Raw genomic sequence first — 27713 nt, forward strand, 5'->3', positions numbered from 1 at the left:
ATGACCGTGGTATATTTATTTTCTCAAATCCGATTCTCGGTGAGTGAGAAATAATGGATTAAAGTTGTGCAAAATTGCAAACTTAATGAGCTATGAGAGAAGATTAGAGAATAATTAAGAGAGTTAATTATCTCACATTGGAAGTTACAACCTTATTAAACTAGTATTTAATAAGAAGGATTATTACATGTAATAATTATAGTGGACTAAGATGGGCTGTAAGAGCCCACACGCGCGCGCCACGAGCCTCGAGCCTCGTGCTCGTGCCCGTGCCCGTGTCCTTGTCCTTGTCCTTGGACTTGGATCTTGGCAATTGGTCTTTGGGTGGTCTTTGGGCTGTTCTTTGGGCCTGGTCGTGGGCCTAGTTGCGGGCTTGGTCCAACTCTAGTGGGTCTAGTTCTTTTTAGACCACCACTGTTTCCACGTCAACAAGCCAAGCGGGATGCCACCTCGTCAGTATGACGCGATAAGCAAACGTGGCTGACACGTGATAGTCCACGTCGTGAACGAATCTAGAAGCTTCTAGACTCAGCCTCTCTAGCTCTGAGCGTGTAACGGCTCGTAACGCCCGAACGTTACAGCTCGTAACCGACGACCGTTACGGTCTGGCATTGATGACAGCCATCAAGGCTGCGTTGACCCCTACAGTGGACTGAGCCTATAAATAGGCTAGCCATTCTAGCATTCTCTACACAGAAGACTAGAATCCCTCTGCATCATACACTCTCTCCTCCCTCTGCATTGTTCTTCTGTTGAAGCTCTGCCCTCTCCTCCATCCAGTTCGCCGGAGCTCTGTTGATAGCGGTGCTGCTTCACCAGAGACGCAGCCGTTTTATCTTTGGGGACGAAACGCCGATCCGAAGAGCACTATCGGAGCGTATCTCGTCTTGCGGAAAGAAGCCTCCTCGACTCGGCTATTTCTTTTTCAGTTTATTTGTTTCAAATTTTCTTTGTAATTTCGATTCAGTTATCTCTTTGTATTCCTTCTTGTAAGTCCTAAAACCAACAATTAGATAAAACTGTGCAAAAAAACTGCGTTCGATCACCAACCCAACCAAAAAAAAGGAAATAGATTTCAATGAAAAGATAAATTATTTAATGCTTACCAATTACCATGATGCATCAATGTGGCATGGTTCCATGTCATAAGAAAAAAAGACAATAAATGAAGACAGCAAAGCTACATTCATCCGTCTAATAATGTAAACCGGAATCGTTTCAAGCCCTAATTGTTCTAACATAAGTATCAAAATTGGATAGATAACAAGGAGACAAAATGGTTTCTTCTATCGATAGATCATCATATTCTTTTTATAAGAAATGAAATAAACTAGGCCGAGGGGTCGGAAGAGGTGGCGCGACGAACGGTGTTCCAGAGCTCAAGGGCGCCATTCCAAAGGGAGGCGGAGGCAACGCCCAGAGCCAGGGCCTGCGGGTAACTGGGCTTGGAATCGAGCTTCGTTTCGAGCTGGACGAGGCGAGCGTGGACGGCGTCCAGCTTGGCGGAAATCACTTGCGGAGAAGAATTGGAGTCGTCGCGTTTGTTATTGGCGGAAATCATTCTGAAGAGAGCTCCCTGCAAATCCCCAATCACTTTAAGCGAAGCCTCCTGAGTCGTCATCCCCTGCTTCTCGTAGTGCGTCACCAGCTCCTGCGGGCTCGGCATTTTCTTCTTCCTCGCCTTCTCACTGCCTCGTATTTGCTGCTTCTGCTTCTCCATCAATTCGCCCTTCTTCTAAACCCTATCCCCCAAAATGAAATGAAGAAGAGAGATTTAGACTTTATCAGAGATAAGGTTCAAAATTGCTTTTTTTAATGAATAAAATAATTTTTTTTAAAATAAATCAAATAAGAGCCTGCCACTTGGATCAAACTCAATCTATAAACAATAATGGCTACCGCTGCAGCTGCGACTGCGGCTGCCATGCTCCGTCGCCGTTCTGAATCCAGTTCATCTCTCGCCAGGTCGAGGTTTGGTGTTTCAATTCAATGCTCCGATTCTAGTCGGGGATTTGGCCCCAAAACAAAAAATCCCGACTCCAAGTAATTAACCACAGATTGCACATCACCTTCCTGTTATGCCTTTTAAACTATTTATGGTTGCAATCTACTTTAATTTGCTGCAGAAAAATCAAGTCGAAGCAATCATCCACCTCACCCAACCGTATTTACTCCCCAATCCTGCATTACATTTACATAGCTTTACTTTTGCCTTCTTGATTAAAGTTTTTCTAATATCTTGGCAGAGGCCCCCGGTTTGAGCTCTCCCAAAACCAACTACACTTCTTCTGATGATCTTGATTTCGAGCAGCGTCTCCAGGCTATTAAAAAGTAAGTTTGCATGATAAAAAGATGTTTTCTTAGCATTGCTTTTTTATTTATTCTTTTTAACTTTTTCATGCACTATAGATTGTCTTCTTTCAGTGCAGGTTGCCAAGCTTTATTTCTTACTAGTCTGACCTGCATTACCGCTCATTTCTTCCTCAATTTGCTGATAAATACTATACCTCCAATCCAATACGTTCCCCTTGCACCCATCATCTATCTTTCCGAACTTTATTTATAGTTATGTTGACTCAAAACTTCCTCCAACTGTGAAGGTCCGCCCTTGAGCAGAAAAAAGAAGAAGAGAAAAAAGTAATTGGGGCAATTGATTATGACGCACCAGTTGAAGACAACAGTTCCACAATTGGACTGGGAACTAAGGTAATATCCCTCTGATTATATTTACTTCTTTCTTGGAAATTCTGGTTTTCCTGTGATTGCTAATATTCTAGAATGGATATGATAGATTGGAGTTGGAGTTGCAGTTGTTACATTTGGCTTGGTGTTTGCCCTTGGAGACTTTCTTCCTTCTGGAAGGTATTGTCCTTCGAATATCTGATTTCTTCTTGTTTTTTCCAATTTAAATGATAATGTCAGTTTCTGGTATAAGCTATGTCGGTCCTAAATCAGATGTTTAATTAGTCTGTATGAACAAAATGGACCAAGCCTCAATTACTAGAAGAAAATGGTCTAAAACGTATGGTCAAACTAAAACTACTAAATTGTGTGATATTCTGATGTAAATCTCTACCTTCACCAACATACACAGGCCTTTTTTTGGTTGGTGGGCTAAAGGGAGATGGGGGGGGAGTCTTCTGGGTTTTTTGGGGGGCAAGGTATAATATAAATTAAGTAATACTTATATGCTCTTTGGAATGACAGTGTTAGCCCTACAGAGGAGGCTGCCACAGTCAATAAAATTTCTGAAGAAGAGAGATCATTCCTTGAGGTGAGAATGATAACCTTCACTCTTCGCATTATGTGATTTATGTCATATCCATTCTTGGCTCATACTGTGTTTAGTGCTTAATACTGCTTATTTGTTTTAATCCCTGACATAATGGTAGTCATCTTCACACAATGGTATATAAACTGATGTTCAGGACTGTGGCTTTGTTGTATAGTTTATAGGCCCTTCAATTGCTTCTGCCTTAATCTTATCCTTTGCATAATTTTTTCATACTTTTACAGAAGAGGCTGAAGGAGTTCGAAAAAACACTTGCCACTTCACCTGAAGATTCGACTGCTCTTGAAGTGAGTTCTGATGTATTAATATGAAGAAATAACATACAGATAGTTTCATGATGCTCTGTGACTTGACTGTGTATGAAATTTACTAAACTGGGCTGAGTCCATCATATAATACCAATAAACTCTAGCAACTTAGCCCAAGCTATGCACACACAGCACTCAGCTTTGGAAAACTGTGTATCAAGAACAAATCTGTCTCATAGCAGCTGCAGAAAGCAAATGATTTTCGTATTCTATGACTGCTATTTGAACACTATGAAACTCCATATGCACACAAAAGAATGATACAACTCTATGAGGTGATTCAACAAAAAGCCTACTCTTTCATTTTTTTCATTAGGGAGCTGCAGTAACCCTAGCAGAAATGCGAGAATATAAAAGATCTGCAACGTTGCTTGAAAAATTGACAGAGGTTAGAAATTTATTCCTCAAAATCCATTATAATGGTGAACCACATACCATATCTAGCCAGTATTTTCACTTTTGCTCTAAATTGGCCTCCTTCTATCTGCAGAAGAAACCAAAAGACCCTGATGCTTTTCGTTTGCTTGGTGAAGTCAAATATGAGCTGAAAGATTATGAAGGAAGTGTTCTTGCTTATAGGAATGCTGAAAGGGTTAGTCTATGATAGACTCTGGAGACTTTAGGTTTACTGAATGATTTTGTAATATGATCACTTCACTTGGGAACCATATTCCATATGGAGTGTGGATTTACAAGTCTGTCTATCATAAAGATAATGTTAGCCTTTATTTTGCCAGTTTTTGTGGTCCATGCTATCCATGTGATTAAGTGACATGTGCACACCATATGTATCACTAGGTTAACCATCCAAACGTGACATTTCGTTTGATAATTTTGATGCCACTTAGAATGCACCAGAAAATGTGTTATGAGGGATTTTAGAGGTTAATGGAGGCCCTAGAATGCTTGAGAATCGGATACTGGGATTTTATAAGTTTCTTCAGGAAAATAAAGAGTTGTTAACTGGTTTTTAATATCAAAAGAACTCCCATTTTGCCTTTGATTATATTAATTGCAATATAGTGTTGGCGAAATCTTATAAGCTCCATCATTTTATTTAGTTTTAAAACTCAAGAGACCATTTCAACATTAGGATATAAACATTATAAACTCTTCCATGACCGCGAGCTGAATATCTTGTGTAAGCTTAGGCTCTGTATGCTGTACCATGGTTCAAGAGTGTCTAAAGTTGAGCAACATTTTTTCTGAAAGCTGAATAGTAATTTTGTGCAGGCATCTAGGAGTGTTGACTTTGAAATCCTTCGAGGTCTTACAAATTCATTGATATCTGCCAAAAAACCTGATGAGGTAACTACAAAATGATACTGTATGTTTTAATCGAAGTATGTCTTCTGGCACACTTTGAACGATAGTGTGTCATGCATTGTAAATTTGACTAGTGCAACTCAAGCTACGTAACCTCAACATAGTGATATTGATTTATTTGTATCCATTACCTGGACTTGCATAGATTGTCGGAATATTTCATAAACAAACAGTAAACATATATTTTCTGCTTGTATAGGCTGTTAAAATGCTCCTGGAAGCTCGTGACCGCTTGAATAACGAAGCTAGTGGTGATAGTGTGACTGCAGAAATGAGATCGGATGTGGATCCCATTCAAGTGAGTAGTTATCTTAGAGAATTGGATTGTTAAGTACAAGCATCCTCATAAAAATGATGTAGTATAAATATATTAAGATCCTGTTTGTGAGTTAAGGTGGAGTTGCTTCTAGGAAAAGCCTATGCAGATTGGGGCCACATAAGTGATGCAGTAGCTGTTTATGATCAACTTATATCTAGCCACCCTGATGATTTCAGGGGCTACTTAGCAAAGGTCAGTATTGTTTAATAAGATGAGTAAAATGGTTAAGAATGAACTAGTGACTTGAAGCATATTTCAACAACTGCAGGGCATTATCATGAAAGAGAATGGGAGTATAGGTGATGCAGAGAGAATGTTTATACAGGCACGTTTCTTTGCACCAGATAAAGCAAAGGCTCTCGTAGACAAATATTCACGCTAGCAATGATCATGACTCCATTTACACATCACCATTGCCATTTGCTACTTTTCTGGGTTAGATGGATGGCCTCGTGAAGATGTTTGATTGGCTTCAGTTTGCAACAAACTAGAAATGAATCAACAGAATTTACCATATAACTTGTGTCTTCTTGTGCACTCTTAATGACAAAATGCAAAGAGGGTTTATTAAATCATGTTTCATGATGATTTGTGTTCACCTACAATCTACTCTTTCTTATGTGCTACTCCTAGTATTTTTTTTTTTTTTTAAACTGAATTGAGTCAAAACACACAGGCACACACAAAAACATTTGTATGTATATAGTATACTCCGTATACTAATATACCGAATTTGGAGGCGTGGGTGGGGCTTTCGTCAGTTACTAATGTGAGAGCACCACGAATTCCGGTTACTTGTTAAAATATGTATTATTCTAAACTCGACTTTGACCCAAAATTTTCCCCCACTCTGATGGGATCAAAGGGTAATAAATGTAGTATATTTTATAAGCTATCCATCAAATTAAGCAATAACATTGTAGCGTATGGGTAATAATTATACAAGCTAATTGAGGTGAGGAATCCAAACAAGTTGTCCCTCTGATATAGTTAAACTAGTAGAATGAAGAAAACACTTCTTCCATCATCAGTACTGTAGAGTGTCGTCCAAAACCAATATACAAATAATGATCTTCATTTAAGCAACTTGCTAAGTGTATAAGATGAATAGTGTACGAGTGTATAAATCTAAAGCGATTAAGTAAGAAGAAAATGTTTGAATTTTGCAATTAAAAAAAAAAACATAACATGGCATGCGTATACAAGGCACATGCATGCTTTGTACAGTAACAGTAGTACTATTATTTATTGATCAAACCTTGAATCATACTCTATTTTTAGATACTAAATCGAAACGATGCCTCCACAATATTCATACAAAACTGCACTGCAAACATAGTTTTGAATTGTCATCTGCACATCTGCGGGTGGTGATGGAGGTCCGTAGCGTCCGGAGAGTAGTTACTAGAGCAGTTGATGATGAGATCATAGTTATCTCCATCATCATGCATAAGCACCAACGATGGCGATGACAGTGACCTCTTGTCTTCCATCATCTTCAATATCTTCTCGAACACCTCCACCTCGCATGGAAACTTAAGCACACCTTCTTGCTGGAATCCAAACTCTTCTTCAGCTTCTCTCAGTAGAATCCCAAACATTTGGTGGCTCAGGTACTCTGTTGGAATCACGAATCTCTTTAGCTCCAGCCCTACGCACACCGCCACGAACCCTTTTGGGACGGCATTTGTCACGGCTGTGGAGGATGAAGAGCTCTCTGAGAAGGACAGTGTCTTTTTCAAGAACTTTATGCTCTTGTTGGTGGTCGTGGCAGCTGTGGTTGATGTTGTAGCATTGCTTTTGGCGGCCTTCTTCCACTTCTTTAGGATTTGTTGTAGTCTAACTATGTCTCTAATCTTGTTAGATTTTCTTGATGAAGAATCCATCTCTCACGATGAGTCTGTGTGTGTGGAAGAATAAATGAAGAACAAGAACAAGAAGAAGAAGAAGTGAGAGATGGGAACTAGGAAATGGCTGAACTAGACAATATATAGACATGGCGAGATTCCATATTTTTGTTGGTCAAACCATAAACTATGTTCAACTTGGATTATTCTCTTAATTAGCAATACTTAAACACCAAGTTAATCATTTTTCTTTTCTGTTAAGTACAACGTACAATATCGATGGATGGATCATTAATGATGGTCAATAATACATGATGATAATGGTGGGTTGTGCCTCAAAATCCGAAACTAATAGTATTAAATACTACTCCTATTATATATATATATACGTACATTTTTTGGTTTGAGTATGTAGATCTCGGTAGCTACGAATTAATGTAATTAAGTCATTTCCAGATTTTAGTTGTTCGAAAAAGCCTGGCAGCGCCGATCCAATTATTTTTTGTTGTTATGTTGAGACATAACTTTTTGGTGATTAAAAAATTATGTTAAAAAGTAGGGAAGAGAAATAAAATAGGAAAAATAAATACAAGCGTAAAGTAAATAATGTAATAAAGTAAAAATGATTGGACATTTTATTTTTTATTTAAAAAGAAAATCAAACTCAATTTAGTTGGAACGTCCCAAAGAAAAATATGATTCAACTTAGTTGGGACGGAGGCAAGGGCAGATCTATTAAGGCCGTGAGGGGGGGCATTTGCCCCACCGCATATTTAATCTCCTATATAAATATTGTCTTTCATATAATATATTTCCTTTAAATTTTAATAAGTGTCCCTCCTCAAGTTTTAAAATTTTCTTCGTAGATAAATTTGCTCTTGTTCCTATAAATTTCTAGCTCCATCTCTGAAAAGGAGTAGTATTCAAAATATTTAATAATCTAATGATTGAATATTAATGTCAAGTACAGATCTACGATATTAATAAATAAATACTAATGGTTTACAAGAGGAAAAAGACGTACAATACCCTCCTTGGGAAACGCCCTTAGCGAACGTGACGTCCATTATTATAATTATCACCATCCCAGCTTGTTTTTGGGTATTTGCACTTGATTAAATGCCATTAATTGATTCACACCATTTATTAAACTATTTTTGCCAATGTACTGTTGCGCCATAGTTTATTTGATTCAAGTGTTTAGAGATCGTGGAAGATGGCACACAATTGAATTGCCATGTGAGAGAGAGAGAAAGAGAGCAAGTAGGCCTTGTGCTACTCATGCCAATCATTCATTCATACCCAAATGGAAATGGGCATGTATTTTTTCTAAACCACACGCAATATAAAAATATAGTACTCCCTCCGTCTCTAAAAATTTGTCACAGTTCACTTTTATTATTTTTAGTGATGGACCTTATATTCCACTAATTCATTCTCACTCACATTTTATTATACAATTAATATATAAAAATAGGACTCGCACACTACTAATTAAAACTCGGGCTGGATCAAATGATGACAAATTATAAAGGACGGAGGAAATAGTATCAAGATTTGCTATACGAATATCAAGAAAATCTGATATAATGTACTCAGCCAAAAGAATTAGTGAATTACCAAAAAAAAAGAAGATTACCAATAAACAAGAAGAATTAGTGAATACAAGCTCACCAGCTTTATATAATGTACCAACGTTAGGTCTATTGCAAATCATTTGCTTTTTTGCGTTATACATAAACTACCTAACCACTTATAAAAGAAAAAGGTACTACCAACTAGAATAAAATTATGGGATTCCAACTGTTTCAACCGACGGTGGAAGTCAACGAAACAGCCATCCTATTGAATGCAGCCGTTTCCACTAAACTGGGGGGCTTTTGAGAATCATTTACCCAAAGTCCCAAACTGTATACTACTTCTTTGTTCCAACAAAGATGATCTCTTTCTTGAATGGTACGGAATTTTATGAATTTTATTTTGTGTATCAATCCAAGTGGAAAGAGTAAAATAACCTCTTTCTTGAATGGTACGGAATTTTATGAACTTTATTTTGTGTATCAATCCAAGTGGAAAGAGTAAAATAAGATAGAAGAAATAAAATTGAGATAAAGATATTTCTTTTTTTAAGTAATTGATCATCTTGATTATGATAAATCAAATAGGAACGTGGATCATTCTAGGACGGAGAGAGAACGTTTAGTTGATCAAAAAGATAGTAAATCATTAAAATCTACTCCCTGAATTCACGTTATTAGTCCAACATCCTCCTTATCATCTAAGGTAAAATAGTTGGAGTTGAAGACTGATAATTAAAACTCTAATTTCCTTATTAATTGTGGCATTTTTTTTCGGAGATTAAGAATAATGTGTTAAGTAGATAAAATAAAGTACTCCCTCCGTCCCACTAAAAATGATCCATTTTCCTTTTAGGTTTGTTCAACCTAAGATGACTCATACTTAAAATGGAAACACATTTATATCTACTTTATTCCACAAATCTAACTGTACTCTCTGCACTTAACACACAAAATAAAGTTGTATAAAATCTCGTGCCGCCCAAGGGGATGAAGAGAGTAAGAACACCCACAATGGTTGAAAGATCGCCTGGACGATCCCTCGTCCGCGATCCTCCGCCCATTGCAGGTCGGCGGACGAGCGACACGACCAAAAGTTCGGTCGCGGACGATCCCTTGTCCGCCCATTGCAGGCCGACGGAGAAGTACAGACGAGGAGGACGATGCACGTGTTTTCTCTTTTTTTATTTTTTTAAATTTTTCAAACATTATATGTACTACCTCAATCCATTTTTTCTCCCATGATCACAATTAGTCCACTCCTCTTCTCATCTTCTTTCTATCTTCAAATATGGATCCCAGCAATTTTCCAAACCCGTATAGTGCGAACGACGGTATGCCGATGTTCGGAAGTGAAGGCGGCGCCCATTGGCCCGGCCACGAAAACTATAGGGTCGAGGCTCTTGTAGGGTACACCTACGGTTCTAAGTCTGAGTTCGATCCGTTCTTCAACACCGACTCCTACAGGGTCGACGCAGAAGAAAAAGACAACTCGGAAGGATAAGGCTCCAGCCGCCTCACTCCCATCCAATGATCTCAACAACGAGTACATCGTCGGGTGCACAGACTACATTCCAGAGGAGTACTTGAATCGATATATCGGAGGATTCGATAAACGACAACCACCAGACTATGGTCAGGATGTGGGATCGCATTAAGGCCAGATACAACATGGTGAAGCCGGCGTGGGCGTACAAGCGAAGCAAGGAGTAGCTCCGCAAGTGTTGGGATTGATCAAGCTCAACATCAACAACTTTAGGGATATTTACACGAAAGACAAGCCGAAGTTCGACGGAGGAATACCAGTCGCGTCCTCAGCGCCGAAGCGGACGAAGAACACTGTCAGTAGCGGTTACACAAGCAGTGGCGGCCCGTCGCCTATGGATCTCAATGCTAAGCGGAAGGGAGTTTCGGCATACCAACGTCTACTTTTAGGCGTCCTGTTGACAACAAGGCTGACAAAGCCCAGGCCAGAGGGAAGTCGATGGCGTCTGCATCGGCTGAGCCGCCTGCGCCGTCTACTCAGCTCGTGGCCACAGCGCTCTAGGAGTTTGGTGGCTTTTGCGAGAGTTACGAGTAGAGGTTGATACTTGATACGACTACTACATGTAATAATGCCACTGATCCAGAGATCCGTCGGAAGTATGACAAGATGATCAAGAATTTGAACAAGAAGTTAGATTTAGATGAGTAGTATTTGTTTTTATAAATTTAGTAATGTAGTTTTTTTTAAATAAATAATATAGGTTTTTTTAAAATTAAGTGATGTAGTTTTTTTTAATTAAGTAATGTAGTTGTTTGTTTAAATATGTTGTGTTTAATATAATACTCCCTCCGTCTCTAAAGAATATGCACTTTGGGTTTAGCACGGATTTTCATGCAAAATTGGTAAAGTAAGAGAAATATAGAGAGAAAACGTAATTAAAGTATTGTTAGTGGAGAATAGGTCTCACCTCATTAGAGAGAAATTGGTTTAAAAATTGGAAAGTGCATATTCTTGTGAGACGGACTAAAAAGGAAAGAGTGCATATTATTGTGGGACAGAGTGAGTACTATATTTTGGTATTTTAGTAATTGAAAATAAAAATAAAAAAACAATAACATTTAAAATTAAATGGAAAATGGATTTTAATCGATAAGGTGGACACTAGTCCGAAACCACTGCAGAAGGAAGGGCTGGACTAAAAAATGCTGATATGGCGACCACTAACTCGTCCGTCTACTAGGGCGGACTAGTGGTCCGACCACTGTGGATGCTCTAAGAGAGATAAAGAGAGAATAAAGTAAGGGATGATTATATTTTGCCAATGTTGGATCTTCTTAAAATTTAAAATAAAAAAAATAAAAAATAAAAAAAGAGAGAGAGAGAGAGATTGACCTTTAATATCATGGAACTTTAAAAAAGTTGGGTTTTTCCCACGAACTTTCAAATTGGCAAATAGAACTTTATCTGAGTTTGTTATTTTCCACCGGCGAAAAAAATTCTACTATAATCAAGGATTTATGACCAATTTTGGTGGGTGTGATTCAAGAAAAACTATCCTCAAAGATTGAAAAATTTGAAGCTCTCGGAGTTGTCGATAAATTACGTAAAAAGTTTGCATTATGATATTATTTGCCGAAATTATTTTGCCAGTGGAAATAACAAGCACAAGTAAAATTTGTGGTATTATTTGTCAATTTGGAAGTTTGTGTGAAAACTTAACTTTTTGAAAGTATCATGATATTAGAAGTTAATATCCCTATAAAATGGCGCTATTAACAAGGAACAAAAGTTGTGTAGAGTTCTGAAGAGAGTTGTGTAGAGTCCTGCTTGTACAAGACTAGCTTCGATTAGTGATTGAGAACCTCAAAATAAATATGGAACAGCAAAGAAAACAAGCATACACAAATCTTAAGAAGAAACATTATTTAGTTATATTTCCAGCATCAAAATGCATGAACTGGAAATGGACGGTGTCATTGTGTCAGCACCCACCCTCGTAGCAATCAAACACATTTACTCATTGAGAGAGAGGGAGAGATAGAGGGGGGGGGGGACGGTCCTAGAAAAGAGCATTCAATACTCTTTTCGTCCCTAAAAAATAAATAACTATATTAATAGCATGAGTTCTAATATATAATTGATAAGGTAATACTCTCTCCTCTCTCATATTATTTGAGACTTTTCTTTACGATACGAAATTTAAGAATGTTGTGTTTAGTGAGTTAAATAAAGATAAAATAAAATAAAAGAGAGTAAAGTAAATAAAAGAATAAAGTAGATGAAATTAAATGTTTTGTTTTTAACTAAAAGGAAAATAACGCAAATAACTTAGAACAACCCAAAATGAAATGACTCAAAGTAACTTGGAAGTTGGGCTGAGGGAGTAAGAGAGAGGTAAAAAATGATAGTGAAAGAAATGTTAGTACATTGTGGAATCCACATGTAAAATTATTATTTATTGAAAACATTTCATATTTGGATTTGGTCTAATTTTTAAGAGATGGTATAAAATGGTAAAGCGAATCTATTTTTTAAGGACAAAAGAGTAGTAATTAAGAGATTAGCATTTAGCTGCAAATAATGTCACATTTTTAGTACTCCATTTGTTTGTGTTTTAGATAAGTTGAGAAACTGTTCTGTGCATATCATTCTCGCCAAATTCAGATCTTCTGTGGGACCTCAACTGCCACTACCTCTCAATAATACATTATCGTTTCCTCGCCTCCTACTTTCATCATTGCAACATATAATCATTGACAGTTAAACAATGCACAATTTAAGTATATAGTAACTATCATCAATATCTGCCCATTATGCATCAATCTCATTGTCAGCACCAAATAATATTTTTCTGTGCCACAGAAAAGAAAAGCACCTACCTTTGATCTACAATGTCACAAAATTGTTGGCTCTTACTGTTTCACCTTTGATCTACAATGTCACAAAATTGCTATACACTAACTCAAGAATTTTGTATTCACCTTCCTGACGATATACTTACATGGTAGAATAACATTTAACACACAAGTCCTTCAGAGCTACAAATCCTTTGGAAACTCCATACAAACTAAACAAAACTCCCATCCATGAATCTGTTCATAGCAAGAAAAAAAATCAATTATTGATAGTAACAACTCTAAGGATGCACTCTTTAGTTGAAATACCTATACAACTTTTCGACTCATTCTAAACTATACTAATACTTCTCAGAATAATCATGTATCTTAAGTAGGGTATACTTTGTAAGAAAGTGCATCAAATCAAACCACAAGTAGAACCTATGTTATTATAGACGTTAACTTCTTACGGAAAACTTAGAAACCGCAATACCTAACCATGTCTTCGTTTATGAGTTTTGATGGTACTTGTCGAAGGGGCCCTCTTCATGGATGGTTTCATCACTGAATCTGACTTCTTCGAAGATATAAGAGCTGAAGACAGGAGGGCATCAACAGCTTCGCGCTGTTGTTTCCTTTTCTTTAATGTATCACTGAGTGTTTCAGCATGATTAGAAGCTTGCACTTCACCCTTCCCCTTGACTGTTCTCTCAGAAGATGATGTACCAACTTTCGCGTCTGGTGGCTTATCATGCTTGATAGTTTTTGAATGCACTTCATCAGCAACTGGTCTCATATGATCTTTACTTCTACTAGCTTCCTTTCCAGTATTAGTTGAATGTGTCCTAACACTGTTATTATTGCTCTCCTTTCTAGCATCAGCTCTTACCCCCTTAATTTGCTTATTATTATCTCTGAATCTGGGGCTTATATCAGTCTTCTCTTTATTTTCTTGCAATTCCAACGTTGCACCTTTAATTACTTTGTAGTCATTTTTTGGAATTTTATCAGATGTCATCTCCTTGGGATCCAAAAGCTTTGTTCCCCTTCTATCTCTGCTCCTTTTGACATCTATTGCAGCATCCTTCCCCAAACAGGGAAGCTCTTGACCATCACTTTCTGGTGCAGTATCAACGCATTTTCTCTTTCTTTCAGTAGTATATTTTACAGTTTTCTGCAAATTAACATGCCCCCTTGCAGATTTGAGCCACTCGTCTTCCTCGAACTGCCTAGTGAAAGACTTCTCTGCACTTGTTCTAATTTCTGAACTGAACTTGGGTATCGAACTGTATGGCTTTCTAGCAGATACAATCAAATTTCTTTGTTTTGCATCTTCTAAAAGAGCTGCCCACGTCTGGTTTGTCCGTAATGTTCTTGCATTACCAAAAACCCAAAGAGAGAATTTAGCCCTAGTCAAAGCTACATTCATCCGTCTAACATCAGCGACAAATCCAATATTACTACAGCTGCCTCTAGGTGTTTCATCGCAGGATCCAGATGCTCTAACAGTAGAAAGTAGCAGGATATCAACTTCTCGCCCTTGAAAACCATCAACTGTATTAAATTCCATATCAGAGGTAATAGAAGATCCAAAGGCACTGGTGAACCGTGTACGTAAAAGTGACAACTGGCGCTTGTAAGGTGTTATGATGCCAATTCTTCCACCCCAGAATTCAGATGGATAACTGTCAAAATAACAATGTCTTGATCATACCAGTCACTGAAAATGAGAATCCAAGAGCTGAAAGATTGAATACCTTTTTCTAAGAAATCTCAACACTTCAACAGCAGCATCAGCCTCAGACTCATTGTACAGGGAGAGTGATGCAGAATTCTTACCACGGAGCTCCAGACCATCAATGATGTCAAAAAATACATATGGCCCAAGGCACCGAGTCTCATGGAATGATGCAGCTCTGCCAGACATCTTATCTCCATTCTGCAATTTCCCCTCATAGAAATGCAAAGAAGGAAACTGACAAATCTCTGGATGCATCCTATACTGGTAATTTTATAAATACTGTCACTGTTAGTATACAGCTAGCAGCAAAAGGACAAAACAGAAAGAAAACGGAAGGAATATTATACTATTAAGCATAGAGGTACTGTAAGATGAAAAATGGAGAAATATATTCAACATCATTGCAAGATGGTCCTTAGACTATTAAGCATAGAGGTAAAGTAACAGCAATAACTATTTGTCAAGCTGAGTCGCAAAACTACAATATGAGCACTAATTTGTCAGCAGAAGAGACTAAAATAAAATAATTGACTGCTTTAAAATCTGATTTTCGGCATCGTGAAATCCATTCTTAAATAGTGGACCTCGCCAGTTTGATAAAAACAAACAATATTACAGCCACTCCTGATTATAGTACAAGAAAGGTATATTCATAGGCTTTTATGCAGCTTATCGGTCTCCTGGAGTTAAAAATGGAAAATCAGGGAGACAATTCACATTGACAGTATAATCCAGATATTCGGACTACCTGTTGGGTGAGCATGATTACAGGATGACCTGCCCTCTGCAGCCTTTCAAACATGCTGCACTGGAACATGTATTTGCTAGCAACATTAGATAAAACTGTGGCAGGAAGCTGCTTTGGATCACCAACCTATCCAAAAGAAGCAAAATAGACTTCAATGATGCTTAGCGTTATCAAAAAGACAAATTAATTAATGCTTAATCATGTACCATGATACATTTGGTTCCCCTCGATTTTAAGAGCTGAAGTGGAATCAATGTGGCAGGTTCCAAGGCCTTAAGGAAAGCATAAGAAAAAAAGACAGTTGAAATTCAGAATAGAAAAAATGAACAAGGATAAATGAAGATAGAGCAAATTACAGAGATAAGACAAGACAAGAAAGGGAAAAGTAAGTACTTGAGCAGCTTCATCAATCACAACAGCATCAAATAGAGTGGTTTCAGATGCATTGATGAATTTATGGCTTGATGTAGATTCAGAGCACACCCCATATAGATCTCCACCGCAGCCACTTAGTGTGGTCACCACAACTTCAGCCTCCTTCAATATAGCATTCCGAAATTTATGTCTTAGGGCTCTCATTTCTTCGTTGGCCTTCCTCTCTCTCGCCTGGGCACTGGCAAGTTCTGTATACGCGGCTTTCTTTTTTTCGTATAACTGCCTTAGCTTTCCTTTCAATTCAGCATCAGAAAATATCTTGCCATCTTCAAGATCTCCTTCCATGAAATTTTTAACTTCAGAATTTTCTTCCTGCCAGCTAGCCCGCTTGGCTTCATAGTGTCTTATCTGTTCCACTAACTTTTCTAAATTAGTACGCAATATAGTTAAAGAATCTGCAAAAGTCCCACTATTTTCATCATGTGCATTTCTCTTTTCTTCGCCTAAACGATTTTCAACCAGTGTATCGATGAAGAAGGGAAGAGAATTTGGATGGACTGTCTTTGCATTACCAACCCTCACAATATATGGCTTGTACCTCTGTCCATCACAACCATAAAGACCTTCATTGTATATCCTTGCAACTAGCTCATCAACTGCAGCATTAGATTGAGCACAAATGAGAATTCGGCCTCTAATGCCATTTCCTGTAGTTCTGTTATTCTTTTCAACATCCTCATTTAATTGTTTAGCCAATGCTGCATCCTGCCAGGCTCTCGCAACTGCAGCAGACTGACTGATCCTTTGACTCGTGCTAGAGCTACTACATGCTGATCCACCATTTCTTAATCTTTTGGAATCATTTATTTGAGAAACAGCAAGCAGACTGCTAACAATGGCCAGAATTGTTCGGGTCTTTCCAGTTCCTGGTGCAGAAGTAGAAGAAAGAATATAAATGAAGGGTAACCCATAATTATCTATAAAAAAAGCACATATATACAATAATGAATAACCACACACCTGGAGGTCCCTGTATGAGAGTCAACTCAAAGTCCTTTTTCAAGTCAGACAGTCCAGTTGCAAGACTGATAGCCTGCAGCTGACTGTCATTATATGATGACTTAAGAATCTGCTGCAGAGGTTGAGGGAGTTTACTCATACTTTGAGTTTCTGCATCATATTGACTAGAACGACAATTGACCGGGTTCAAAATTATTGGAAGTAAAGGAATTTCCCTTATTGATGACAATGCCTGGAATTCTCGAAGTTGAGGGGTAATGGACATGATACGACTAACATACCACCTGCTTCTCTCCGCAAGAAGCTTTCTAGCTCGCTCGAGCCGAGGACATGCTTGAAGATACAGTCTAATAGCTAAGATATTTGACCTTCTTTTGTTGTCTTTCTCGCGTCTTTCAACCTAAGACCAAGCATAGCATAAGCAAGATACAGATAATACTCAATTTCAAGCAAATTTGTCAAGCTCACAGTTAACCTACCCATAGACAAGCATAGAAAAGAATAAGTACCAACACTATATAACAGCAGGCTCTTAAGAATAAAATGACAGGACTGTTTGGATAATAATTAATGTAACTACAAACACATCATTGCTTTATAACAAGAAAGCACTTGATAACATTCTGTTATATCTCGCGTATATTAGGCAACAACTAAGGTTGTAGAAATCATCTGAAGCAAAGGTTACCCACATTTATTTTAAGTATGGAATACCTTTCCAACAGTGTGTATATCACTGGTAGTAGAGTTCTGCAGAGGTTGTCTAGTAAGTAAAATGAGATCATTTTCCAACAGGCTTCTAGATCCGGGGGAATTATCTTCATCTTGTACAAAGCGAACGACATGGAAATCATCTATTCTCTCAACAGACAGCACAGATAAACTTCCACAGCACAGTTCCTCAGAAGAAGTCATCTCCTGGTAGGAATTCTGTAGTTGCGCTTTGAATTCTTCCAGAACCAAGGGCCGGAAAATTTCAAAATACCCATCAGATGATTCGAAACAAACAGGAACTTGCTTTAGTTTGCCTAATCTTTGAGAGTTTTTCTCAGTTCCAGAAGCTAAACCAACAGCAACAAAGAAATCCAACTCTAAGATGGGTTTGTACCAGTCATCAAGTCGGGGGGGCTGAAATCTTTTCACTCCACCACCCAGCCTCATAGAGCCCGGCCTGCTCTTTTGAGGCACAGAAAGCTGGATAACTTGCCGTTTAGGACCGGAAATGATTGGCTTCATATTTAAGGGCTGTTGACGTTTTGGTGGTTTGAAAAATGAGAACTTCCATGCATCATCATCTGCATCACCTACTACTTCTTTTATGATTCCATCATTAGCTTTTGGAGCTTTATTACTCTCCTGATTTTTCCTTGCAGAAGCGATGCTTAAATCATTAAAGGTCTTGTTACTTGAAGATACTGGAGATGTTGATGAGTCCCTTTCTCTGGATTTCACAACTCCATCTGGTACTTTCATCAAACTTGAATTGTTCCTTGGTGGGAAATGATTGGGTACACCTTCTCTTGTTTCAATGTTATTCTGCTTACTCTCTGATGGCTCTACTGGAACAGGGGATTGAGATGTTTGTACGCTTCCAGTAATATCCAAATTCATTTCCTGAACAAGATCAGTAGAATAAGAACCTATCTGAGAATCAGCCTCTGAGGAGACCACCAGACCACCAGGGCAGTCAACATCTTTCTCTTTCAAGTCAGCTTTCGACTCTTCTCCTGCTGTGCTTGTACCAGCATGATCATCATAATATGTAGTTTTAGTCAGCCAACTATAAGAAACCCCCACATGGGCAGAAGCATCAGATTCCTTCTCAACATCAGAAAGAATTATAACATTGCCTCTCTCCAAGTCAGCTATCGACTCTTCTCCAGCTGTGCTTGTACCAACATGATCATCATAATATGTAGTATTAGTCAGCCAACTATTAGAAACCCCCAGGTGGGAAGAAACATCAGATTCCTTCTCATCATCTGAAAGAATTATAACACAGCCTCTATCCAAGTTGACCAATGGCTCAGAATCTAGGATATCATCTTCAGCTTCATCGACTAATATTGTCTCTTTTGATCGTGCAAATTGTGACCGACTAGCAGTTTTATTTAATGCAGAGCACTGTTCTTTTAATGAAACAGAAAGACGTGCTACATGCTTGCTCACTTCATCATTTGAAACTTTTTCTGCACTCAAAACAAAGATGCCATTGAATGCATAGTGATTTCAAACTGAAATCAACAAAAAGCATAATAATATCAAACTGAAAAACTCACCACATGAAATAAGTTTCTCAATATCACTAATTGCTGAAGCAGATTTATCACTGCACACCATTCTGATTTGACCAAGCATATAAGATAATGTTTGTTTCCAATATCTAACCACAACAGCAAGTGATGATTTCCCCCAATCAGCCAGATCATGAAGCCACTTCATGCTATCAAAACTGTCCAACACTATGCCAGAATTCTTGGGATGTCTTTCAAAAAGCACAGGGATGACTTCAAGAATGCGGATACAAGTCATCTGATACAAGATACGGAGAATAACTTGAGTATGATTTTACTTATAGCAGACATTTACAGTCTTTAAGAGTAGAAATACGAGTCAAGAGGAACAAGAAACTCAGGTGTATTTAGGTACTATAACGCAGCAAAAATTCACAGAGAAACCTGTTCACAAGTTTAGTTGATTAAGGTTCCAGAAACAAGTCAATGGAAAATCTCAAATAAAAGTAATTATTCATGATAATAGACTACATAAGGCTCTCCTTGACTCAAACTATGTACACAGTTTCATAGCTGATACATGCATCTCATGGAAATATTCAATTTCTTCCAAGGTATGACAAAAGCTCAAAATATCAATGAATATGCTTGATAAAATAAACAGATACAAGGGAAATGCTTAAACTAAAGAAATGAATCAGGTATTTCCAATAATAGCTAGTAATATGCGAACCTGAGATAATGTGTAATCAGTGAATGCCTTGCCTCCATCTAAGCATTTCAGTATTGAAGGCCAAGCTGCCTGTGACAGTAAGCAGCTAAACTTGTTCCACCATGCGGAGCTAACAATTGATGAATATCCACCACCATCAGAGTGTGAAGATTCAAATACAGGTTGCTTTAGAAATCCACCTTGAGAAGAAAACTGTGAAGTGTCGGCAACATCTGACGAATTTTGAGATTGGGTTTGAGCAGATGGATTTCCTTCTTTGAGCAATTTGCATAAGATGAAGAACAGGTGATGTAAAGTCGAAAAGTTAGACAAAACAGAATCCAACTGAACCTGAAAAGTATTTGGTAAAACTACATCAGCACACCATAATATGTGAATTTGTATTGATTTCTAAACTTCAGAAGTTGTATCTAGAGCAGCAATTGGATGAAATTCATTCAAATATCTCTCCAATTAAAGAAAAGACAAGTATTCATAAACAGGTGAGTCAATTATTAACACTAGAATAAGAAATAATGAGCTTGGGTTCATGCCATCAAGGACCTTTCGTGTGTTGTGTTTATGACTATGTCTTATATTTACATCGCTTTTTTTTTATGACTGTCTTATATTTACATCGTTATCACTTATCATTTAGACACGAAATAAAATGTGTTTGAATGAATTTCAACCTATAATCAGAAATAATGTGGAAACCTACGGTTTTGTGTGAATAAGAATTTGTTCTCTTCATAAAGACGTCTTTTAGCAACTATTGAACTCAACATTTGGAAAAAGTTATCCCACTCAAGCAACCTCTATTGGATGACATGTCATTACTCCAGTGCACTTTATCATTTGCAAGCAAAGTCGATACCAATATGGAAAGAAAGACACATGTGGGAATATATCGTTACCAATTTCAGAGCATGTCTCAGTCCCAGAAGGATGGATAACAAGGGGGGTGGTGTGGAGCAAAGAAACTGCAGACCACAAGTAAGGCCGCGCACATTTGAAACTTGTTCCAGAATCAGCCTACCCACTTGCCTGGCATTCTACAACAATGAGATAAATTTGCTCACAACTTTAGGTAAAAATCATCAATTTAATATCAAAAGCAAAAGTATTATTATCATTCATCAATCATATTACATCATTAGGATCCAGAAGTAAGAGAATCAAACTGCTGCTCATCATGGGCTCCCAGATCCACTGTTTTCTAAGTTCTGCTTGTTCCATTCTAATGGTATAATGTCTAGTTAACCTGCATTGTTTCTCCATTGGGCAATCTTTAGAACTTCATCACATAGAGCAAGAAAAACCCCACATGCACAAGTTGTATAACATGATCTCTAATAAGAACATCTGATATAAGCCACTAACCTCTTGAAAGTCCTAACTAAAGGGCGGCACATTGTTGAAGTCCTAATAGAGTTTCTAGACTCTGTTCCATCCCCACCATCGTCAGAACCTGATGGGACCTTCCACCCCAAAAGATAAGATATTTCTGGCGCACATGTGACCAACCAATTCCGTATAGAAAGAGACATTTCTGTGCTATCTTCAGTCTCTATCAGTGAAAACCGAGATAATGCCCAAATAACAGCCTTGGAAAAGGATAACGGGAGGGCCAATGGATCGATTTCAACTAACACATCAAACCATAGCATGGGTACACACATCCAGCTCCTATCTACCTGTGAGACAACTTTATGCTGCAAAGTGAACTCTTTCCAACAACTAGTATTCTTCTCTTCCACATGGAGACCAAACAGAATCTCTTCTTCGTCGTCTGCATCACCAGAATTAGTAGTCCTGATGGATTTATCACTGGGATGCAACTTCCCATTTAATATTACAGAGATCAATGCAGATGCATCCGACACTACAATAGTTTGAATTAGATCAATTGCAGGTTGCCGAAGAGGACTGTGAAGAGATGTATCCTTCAGAGAGGACACAAGAGAAGGGCCCCTGTGAATTAACATAAAGGAGAAGAAGGAAAACTTAATACCAAGAAATGTCACTGTATAAATGTATGTTAAAAGTGTCCAAATCATGACAAAGTTGAATTATTTCTCTATGCATCTATAATAAAGCACCCAGACATGTTCCATAGAGATGTACCACATGTGCGCGCATTCAGAAGGTGGACAAGGAGGATCCATCCTGTAACCACGGAGAATAATGAGAAAAGCAATCTGCATAAACAAGAGAAGGGGAAAAACTTGAGAGAGATATTACAGGAACCAAAAAAAAGCATGTTATATGACAGATGTCATGGAAGATAGGAAGCAACCTGACTAGCCTTTTTCCGCATGAGTATGCTAAAATTACTGCTCACAGGCACTTGATGTAGGAGAAAGTAAAGAAAATGCCTTCTCTGTTTTTCATGTTCTCCATCTTGCAGAGCTTCAAGAGACTGGAGGAATGATATAAATATTATAGGGAATAAATCATCACTCCAACAGTGTGTTCAAAACAATGACAGAAGAAGAGAAAGAGAGAGAGAGAGTCTCAAGCAAACATGAAGAACCATAAACATGCCTGCAAGAAAGGTTCGAAAAGATCAAAAATTTCTTTGTGGCTTTTCTCATTTCTGGTATGGAAACATTGACCAAGAAGTGTATTTCTCATAACACTAGGAGACAGTGTAGCTCTCAACCATAGTTTACAACCTGTGTAACAGAAATACCAGGTCAGTAGGTTCCAATAGTTATAGCAAATAGATTTACAAAACAGTGAAAGGATCATATACCTAGCTTCTCAAACATTAGTCTCAGGCAGTTAACTGCATGAGAAAACTCGATTGAATCATCGCTGATATGGTTCAAGACAATACTAAGAAAAATGGGATACCGATCTAAAATCCCTTCTTCAAATGCTTGAGGCTCTAGAAACCCCACCCTTCAAGATACAGAATGAACCAAATCAATACTGCAAAAGAAATAGATTCCTACAGATATTCACAAAGTAAACCAGCTTCTTCTTACAATGCCTTCATTCCAAGCCACACAGTTACTTGGTCCAGTTTAACCCTTGGCCTTGCAGTCTCAAGAGCGGTCTGCACACCTTCCGTTTCCAATATGTACATGCATTTCTTGAGTAAATACTGCAATGAATCCAAGTCTGATGATCTTCTGCGTGAGATAAAGAGGAAACACACAATTGCCATAAGGTTTTTAGGAACTCCATAAACAAGTCAGCATACTGCAACCTACAAGGAACACCTCATTCTCTCACTCATCTAGACCAGTGTTATCAATCTCGTATGGCGGCTTATGGCGGTTCGCCTAAAAACCGCCACAGGGATATGGCGTATTAGTATGGAGGATATGGCGGTCAATAATTAAATAAATAAAATAATACTTATATATTTATACATAATTCAAAAATTGGAAAATAACAAAAATATAACATCTAAAACTCTTAACACAATTAATAAAGCATAAAATACAACTCTAACATCCATGTTTCTTGCATAATGCCCCATTCCTAAATGCAGTACACACGCAATGTGGTCAAATGGCGGATATGGATGTGCTATGGCAGCGCAATGTTGCTATGGCATTTCCACCACAGAACGCCATGCCATAGCGCCATGGCGCCGCGCCGCCATATCCGCTATTTGATAAAATTGATCTAGACACAATCTAAAGCTGGTGAATCATAGAGGTACGAAGTAAACATAATCATATGAATCAAATGGTCAAAATACTAAAAATATGCAACACCAAAATTTCAATACAATGAAAAAAGGCACCTCAATTTACCCATGTGCCCAGCCAAGCGAAGACCTATAGATCGAACTCGTCTGCTTTTGAAAAAAAGCAATGCATAAACTCCCTGACAACACAATAAGAAAAGGAAGCCAGGATGGTTCAGTTTGATTGCTGCAGGACAACAAAAAGAGATGTACTATAGAACAAAAGGAATATATGAAAAAAATGATGGAAGGACAAATCAGAACACTTGAAATAATCATACCGGATACTGTTGGTGCCCATCTAATGCCAGATCGTGAGAATTATCAACAGCTTCAATAAAAATTTGAAACTCCATGGCCAAGTATTGGTCATCGAGCATTACAGGGAACATCAAAACCTTATGTTAAAAGAACAGGGTTAATGACAAGGGTGAGTTTCAAGATCCATTACTGCTGGTGAAGGAAGCACTGATCAGACAAATAGTGTATCATGAATGAGATATTACAGTTTATTACACATATCATATCATGTTCGAAATCGGACAACAAATGAATTTCCCTGTATAGACCGTGAAGATCATCTCCGATACCAATTTTCGTTAACATGGATATCATTAAAAGAAAAAGGTGATACACTGAGAAATGAGAAATTACATGTAATATTTGTCAAGTGCCAACATATCCAATGGTCCAACCAAGTTGCAAATGCATCGAGCACATTCAGTAAAGAAGCTTAAGAGCATAAAATAGATGTAGGAAAATAAATTTGACACATGGATAGTTGTTAGTGCAGGTACACTGTACACGAAGTAATTAATTCAGCTGAAATGAAAAACGAAAAAATACTGATAAGTACATCTTTGAAGTCCTAAAAATAATGTGGACTAAGTTGTAGAGTATTTGATACTAGAACAAAGGAAACATCAGCAGCTTAGAGCTTACTAGCATAAGTTTTATTACGGCATCAATTATAAGCAGGTGGTGGAACTCTTTACTGAAAATACTCAGGTCAATTACTTGCAATATGTTGCATGCTATATCATTACCCACAGTGGCTTAAACAATACTCCCTCCGTCCCAGCTCAAGTGATTGACTTATTTTCGGCACGTGTTTTGAGAAAATGATAATAAATAGTTAAAGTGGATAGAAAATAAAGTAAAAGAGGAAATAATGTAACTCTCTTACTTTGCTTTATCTCCACTTGAACTATTTAGTACTCCCTCCGTCCCACTCAAGATGTCCACATTCTTGAGAGGCACGGGATTTTAGGTGATGTAAGTAGAGAGAAAAAAGTAGTTGAATAGTTTAATGAGGAGAGAGGACAGAGGGATTTATTTCCAAATATAGAAAGTGGATATCTTGAATGGGACAAACTAAAAAGAAAAGGTGGATATCTTCAGTGGGGCGGAGGGACTTTACTTCTACATTATTCTCTCTCTTACTTTACTTTCTTTCCACTTCTACAATCAGTATTTTTGTTAGGGTTAGTATTTTTTACTTGGGATATCTGGTATGCTTCAATTTCATACTCCCTCTGTCCAACTTTAAGTGGAGCAATTCTAATTATGTAGAGAGGCTAATCTCACAACAATCTTGCAACTTTAAAATGCCAGCATTGATTTCACATTGATTTCTGTCTTTTAGAGTTGGTGATTTTTCTCTTAAACATCACTTCTCTTATTTCGTATAGTGTCCTCCTATAAATATTTGGGAACTAACCATCCCTTCCCCTTTCAAGTGTGAACAGTTGAATCAATCATCTAAATAAATTTAGCAAGAGAAACAGTAAGTCCCAGTTACTCCATACGATATTTAGACTAAAAATGACAAGTAAAGGGAAAACCAAGACTGGGTGTAAACAAGTACCTCGAACATAACACTAACAACTTCTCCATAGTCACATGACGCGTCATACACCCCTCTTGCTATTCTATCATTGAGATCCTTGAGGTGCGTGGTAATCCGCTCTTCATCAAGCACATGCAGTACATCTAGTAGAAGACCGATACAGCTTGGCTCATATTCATTTTGATACATCTCTTGTGCTTGATGATGCTGGTGAATGCATAGAGTGCACCCCCTCATTTCTCCTGAAATTCTTTTCCACAGGAGCTTGAGAGGAGAACCTTGGGATTCGTCCTTGAGAAAATTGTAAAATGTCTCGAGAAGAGGCCCCATCAGATCCCAATAACCACACCAAACGTGATCGTCTATTGGCAGATGTATCAAGAAATTGAAAGCGTCTGAAAACCTGGATATGGAGATTTGTTAACACCAAGTTTAGTTGCTTAAACTCGAATGCCAAGTTCCCTTGTTAGAGGTCAAAGCAAATACCATGCAATATACACCAAACATTTAACAGATATCAACTATCAAATGTCAATAAAAAAAAAATTAACAAGAACATTGTTTCCCCAAAATCAAGGTACCCTACTCGACTCCACTGATTATCAGCAGATCGAAATGGGGGGAAAGGGGCGGGAGGGAGAAGAAGTAACCATTGTTCTTTGAGCTGGCGGAGACGACGACGTTTGATAGGATGAACGGCTGCGTCGTCGTCCTCTTGCTCGATGACACTCCATCGCTGCAACAGCTCTTTTCTGCTGACTTCGGCTTTCTTCGACATTTTCCGATTGGATTCTCTAGGGTTCCCCTTTTCCCGCGAACGGAACAAGACAATGAATCGTGACGGCGGAACTTCCTCGCGCGGGGAACCCAAAACAATCAATTTTCGTAAATTTTCTTATTAACCCAAACTGTTTTTGTTTTATTATTGTGTTCTAGTACATCTATAATAAGGAGTAGTACTACTACTCTAGTACTAATACTATCTCGGGTAGTATATCTTTCATCCAAAATGTTTTACCTTTCTTTCAATTTAGTACAAAAAATATTAAGTTTGCATATTCCATACAAAAAGTTTACTTAGTGGCGTCAATTATCATGACTAACTATCATGACACTATCCATCTAGAATTAAGTTGTAGGATTATTTTAATTGAAGGAGGAAAGTTATGACTAATTATCATAAGACTATCCATCTAGAATTAAATTGAGGGGGTCAATCTTATGAACCAAACATGATACATATTTAATCATGAGATTTAGTCTTGCCAACCGCCCTTAGTGTTACAAAATAATACATTTTGTTAAGTCCCTATTAATACCGTTACTCCAATTACATCGTACATGCAAAAAGTTTCATTAATATTTCAAATTTGTACCAAAAGTTCAAAAATTAAAACTTTCCAGTAATTATTTCAAACACAGTTATTTTTATTACTCACAAAAATGAAAAACACATAGAAAAAAAAATCACCATTCTTCACCATCAAATTAGCGAATTGCATTTTATTGTCGAAGCATTCTCATGTATAGGGGTGGCAAAATGGGTAGCGGGTAATGGGTAATTCCCATCTCGAGTATTGGGTATCCGCTACCCGACGATAGCGGGAAATGGAGCGGGATAAGGTAGTGTGTTTTAGAGTTTTGCGGGTAGCGGGTATACCCACTACTCGTGCGGGTATACCCGTTAGTCCAGATAATACCCGTTATTATTAGTATTAGCCATATTCCATCTTTTAATACTCTATTCGTTCCATATAAATAGAGGTGTTTCAAATAGTTAAGGTAGAAGGAAAAAAAAGGTAAATAGTTAAATAAGAATAGCCATATACACACTCATTTCGGAAAATTAGAAATAAATAGTTAGAACGGAGAAAAATTAAAGTAAGAGAGATATGAAAAGAGTATTTATATTAATATATTTCCAAAATGGGTGAAGAAAATGAAATGTCGCTATTAAAGCAGAACAGTGGGAAAACTTTATATAATCTAAGAGTTTTTTTAAAACATTTTTATATTCCAACGAACATACAATTGAAAATTCATTGGAACTAGCTATAGAGTGTCCCCTCACTTCTATTCTCAATCTATTCAACGTTTATCATCGATATTAATAAAGTAAATTAGGGAACATTGGCGGTTATTATGGTTCTCAAATTTTTTATTAGGATTTTGGGTAGGGTATGGGATACCCGTCACGGGTATCGGGTAATCCTGGTATGTAACGGGGCGGATATTGGGACAACAAATTTGGCTAAAATTGGGTACGGATACCCGCGGGTAACCCGTTTCGCCACCCCTACTCATGTAACAATGGAGAATACAACTTATAAAAAGTT

At 37.7% G+C, this 27713-nt stretch overlaps 4 protein-coding genes across 9 annotated transcripts; 1 reads left to right on the top strand and 3 right to left on the bottom strand.

Annotated features, from left to right (window-relative positions):
- Positions 1–1166: 1166 nt before the first annotated feature.
- LOC125207603 (ribosomal protein-like protein) lies at positions 1167–1720 on the bottom strand. The gene has a single exon (XM_048107012.1). It carries the CDS (start codon positions 1718–1720, stop codon positions 1331–1333), a length of 390 nt encoding a protein of 129 aa, XP_047962969.1. The 3' UTR covers positions 1167–1330.
- Positions 1666–5830, top strand: LOC125207602 (Tetratricopeptide repeat (TPR)-like superfamily protein). Of its 4 annotated transcripts, XM_089061933.1 has the most exons (14): positions 1666–1795; positions 1908–2043; positions 2127–2164; positions 2247–2331; positions 2601–2706; positions 2792–2862; positions 3208–3274; positions 3517–3579; positions 3917–3988; positions 4091–4192; positions 4834–4908; positions 5126–5224; positions 5321–5437; positions 5514–5830. In XM_089061933.1, the coding sequence occupies exons 2-14, from the start codon at positions 1925–1927 to the stop codon at positions 5625–5627; spliced, it is 1128 nt and encodes a 375-aa protein (XP_088918059.1). In that variant the 5' UTR covers positions 1666–1795; positions 1908–1924; the 3' UTR covers positions 5628–5830. The 4 variants fall into 4 exon arrangements, with proteins under 4 accessions (XP_088918059.1, XP_088918060.1, XP_047962968.1 ...); XM_048107011.2 differs by lacking the exon at positions 1666–1795 and having other exon boundaries at positions 1812–1971; XM_048107009.2 differs by lacking the exon at positions 1666–1795 and having other exon boundaries at positions 1814–2043.
- Positions 5831–6429: 599 nt separating this feature from the next.
- On the bottom strand, positions 6430–7194 carry LOC125208451 (auxin-responsive protein SAUR32-like). Its single transcript, XM_048108071.2, has one exon. The coding sequence runs from the start codon at positions 7129–7131 to the stop codon at positions 6595–6597; it is 537 nt and encodes a 178-aa protein (XP_047964028.1). The 5' UTR covers positions 7132–7194; the 3' UTR covers positions 6430–6594.
- Positions 7195–12930: 5736 nt separating this feature from the next.
- On the bottom strand, positions 12931–26295 carry LOC125204636 (P-loop containing nucleoside triphosphate hydrolases superfamily protein). Of its 3 annotated transcripts, none has more exons than XM_089060544.1 (22): positions 26028–26295; positions 25396–25780; positions 23810–23926; positions 23586–23668; positions 22816–22959; positions 22581–22729; positions 22370–22500; positions 22122–22244; positions 21950–22023; positions 21206–21796; positions 20975–21086; positions 20740–20877; positions 19844–20173; positions 19156–19408; positions 17591–19065; positions 16877–17276; positions 15875–16782; positions 15688–15753; positions 15482–15607; positions 14750–14994; positions 13486–14677; positions 12931–13247 (listed from the first exon to the last, which is right to left on the bottom strand). In XM_089060544.1, exons 1-21 carry the CDS (start codon positions 26153–26155, stop codon positions 13486–13488), a joined length of 7170 nt encoding a protein of 2389 aa, XP_088916670.1. In that variant the 5' UTR covers positions 26156–26295; the 3' UTR covers positions 12931–13247. The 3 variants fall into 3 exon arrangements, with proteins under 3 accessions (XP_088916670.1, XP_047959298.1, XP_047959299.1); XM_048103341.2 differs by having other exon boundaries at positions 22816–22962; XM_048103342.2 differs by lacking the exons at positions 22370–22500; positions 22581–22729; positions 22816–22959; ... (2 more) ...; positions 25396–25780; positions 26028–26295 and having other exon boundaries at positions 21950–21991; positions 22122–22227.
- Between the last annotated feature and the right edge of the window lie 1418 nt (positions 26296–27713).

This window comes from Salvia hispanica, chromosome 6 (genome assembly GCF_029641045.1).
Source record: "Salvia hispanica isolate PSC_SH4W2 chromosome 6, Shi_PSC_v1, whole genome shotgun sequence".
In the NCBI taxonomy this organism is placed as follows: Eukaryota; Viridiplantae; Streptophyta; class Magnoliopsida; order Lamiales; family Lamiaceae; genus Salvia; species Salvia hispanica.

Bases quoted from the DNA above. Each gene is read 5' to 3' on its own strand.
- LOC125208451 (XM_048108071.2), bottom strand. From the start codon at position 7,131: ATGGATTCTTCATCAAGAAAATCTAACAAGATTAGAGACATAGTTAGA.
- LOC125207603 (XM_048107012.1), bottom strand. From the start codon at position 1,720: ATGGAGAAGCAGAAGCAGCAAATACGAGGCAGTGAGAAGGCGAGGAAG.
- LOC125207602 (XM_048107009.2), top strand. From the start codon at position 1,892: ATGGCTACCGCTGCAGCTGCGACTGCGGCTGCCATGCTCCGTCGCCGT. The intron at 3,989-4,090 runs GTTAGAAATTTA...TTCTATCTGCAG, and splicing joins TGCTTGAAAAATTGACAGAG to AAGAAACCAAAAGACCCTGA. The intron at 4,193-4,833 runs GTTAGTCTATGA...AATTTTGTGCAG, and splicing joins CTTATAGGAATGCTGAAAGG to GCATCTAGGAGTGTTGACTT.
- LOC125204636 (XM_048103341.2), bottom strand. From the start codon at position 26,155: ATGTCGAAGAAAGCCGAAGTCAGCAGAAAAGAGCTGTTGCAGCGATGG. The intron at 22,024-22,121 runs GTTGCTTCCTAT...TTGTTTATGCAG, and splicing joins TGCGGAAAAAGGCTAGTCAG to ATTGCTTTTCTCATTATTCT. The intron at 17,277-17,590 runs GTATTCCATACT...GCTTGGTCTTAG, and splicing joins ATATACACACTGTTGGAAAG to GTTGAAAGACGCGAGAAAGA.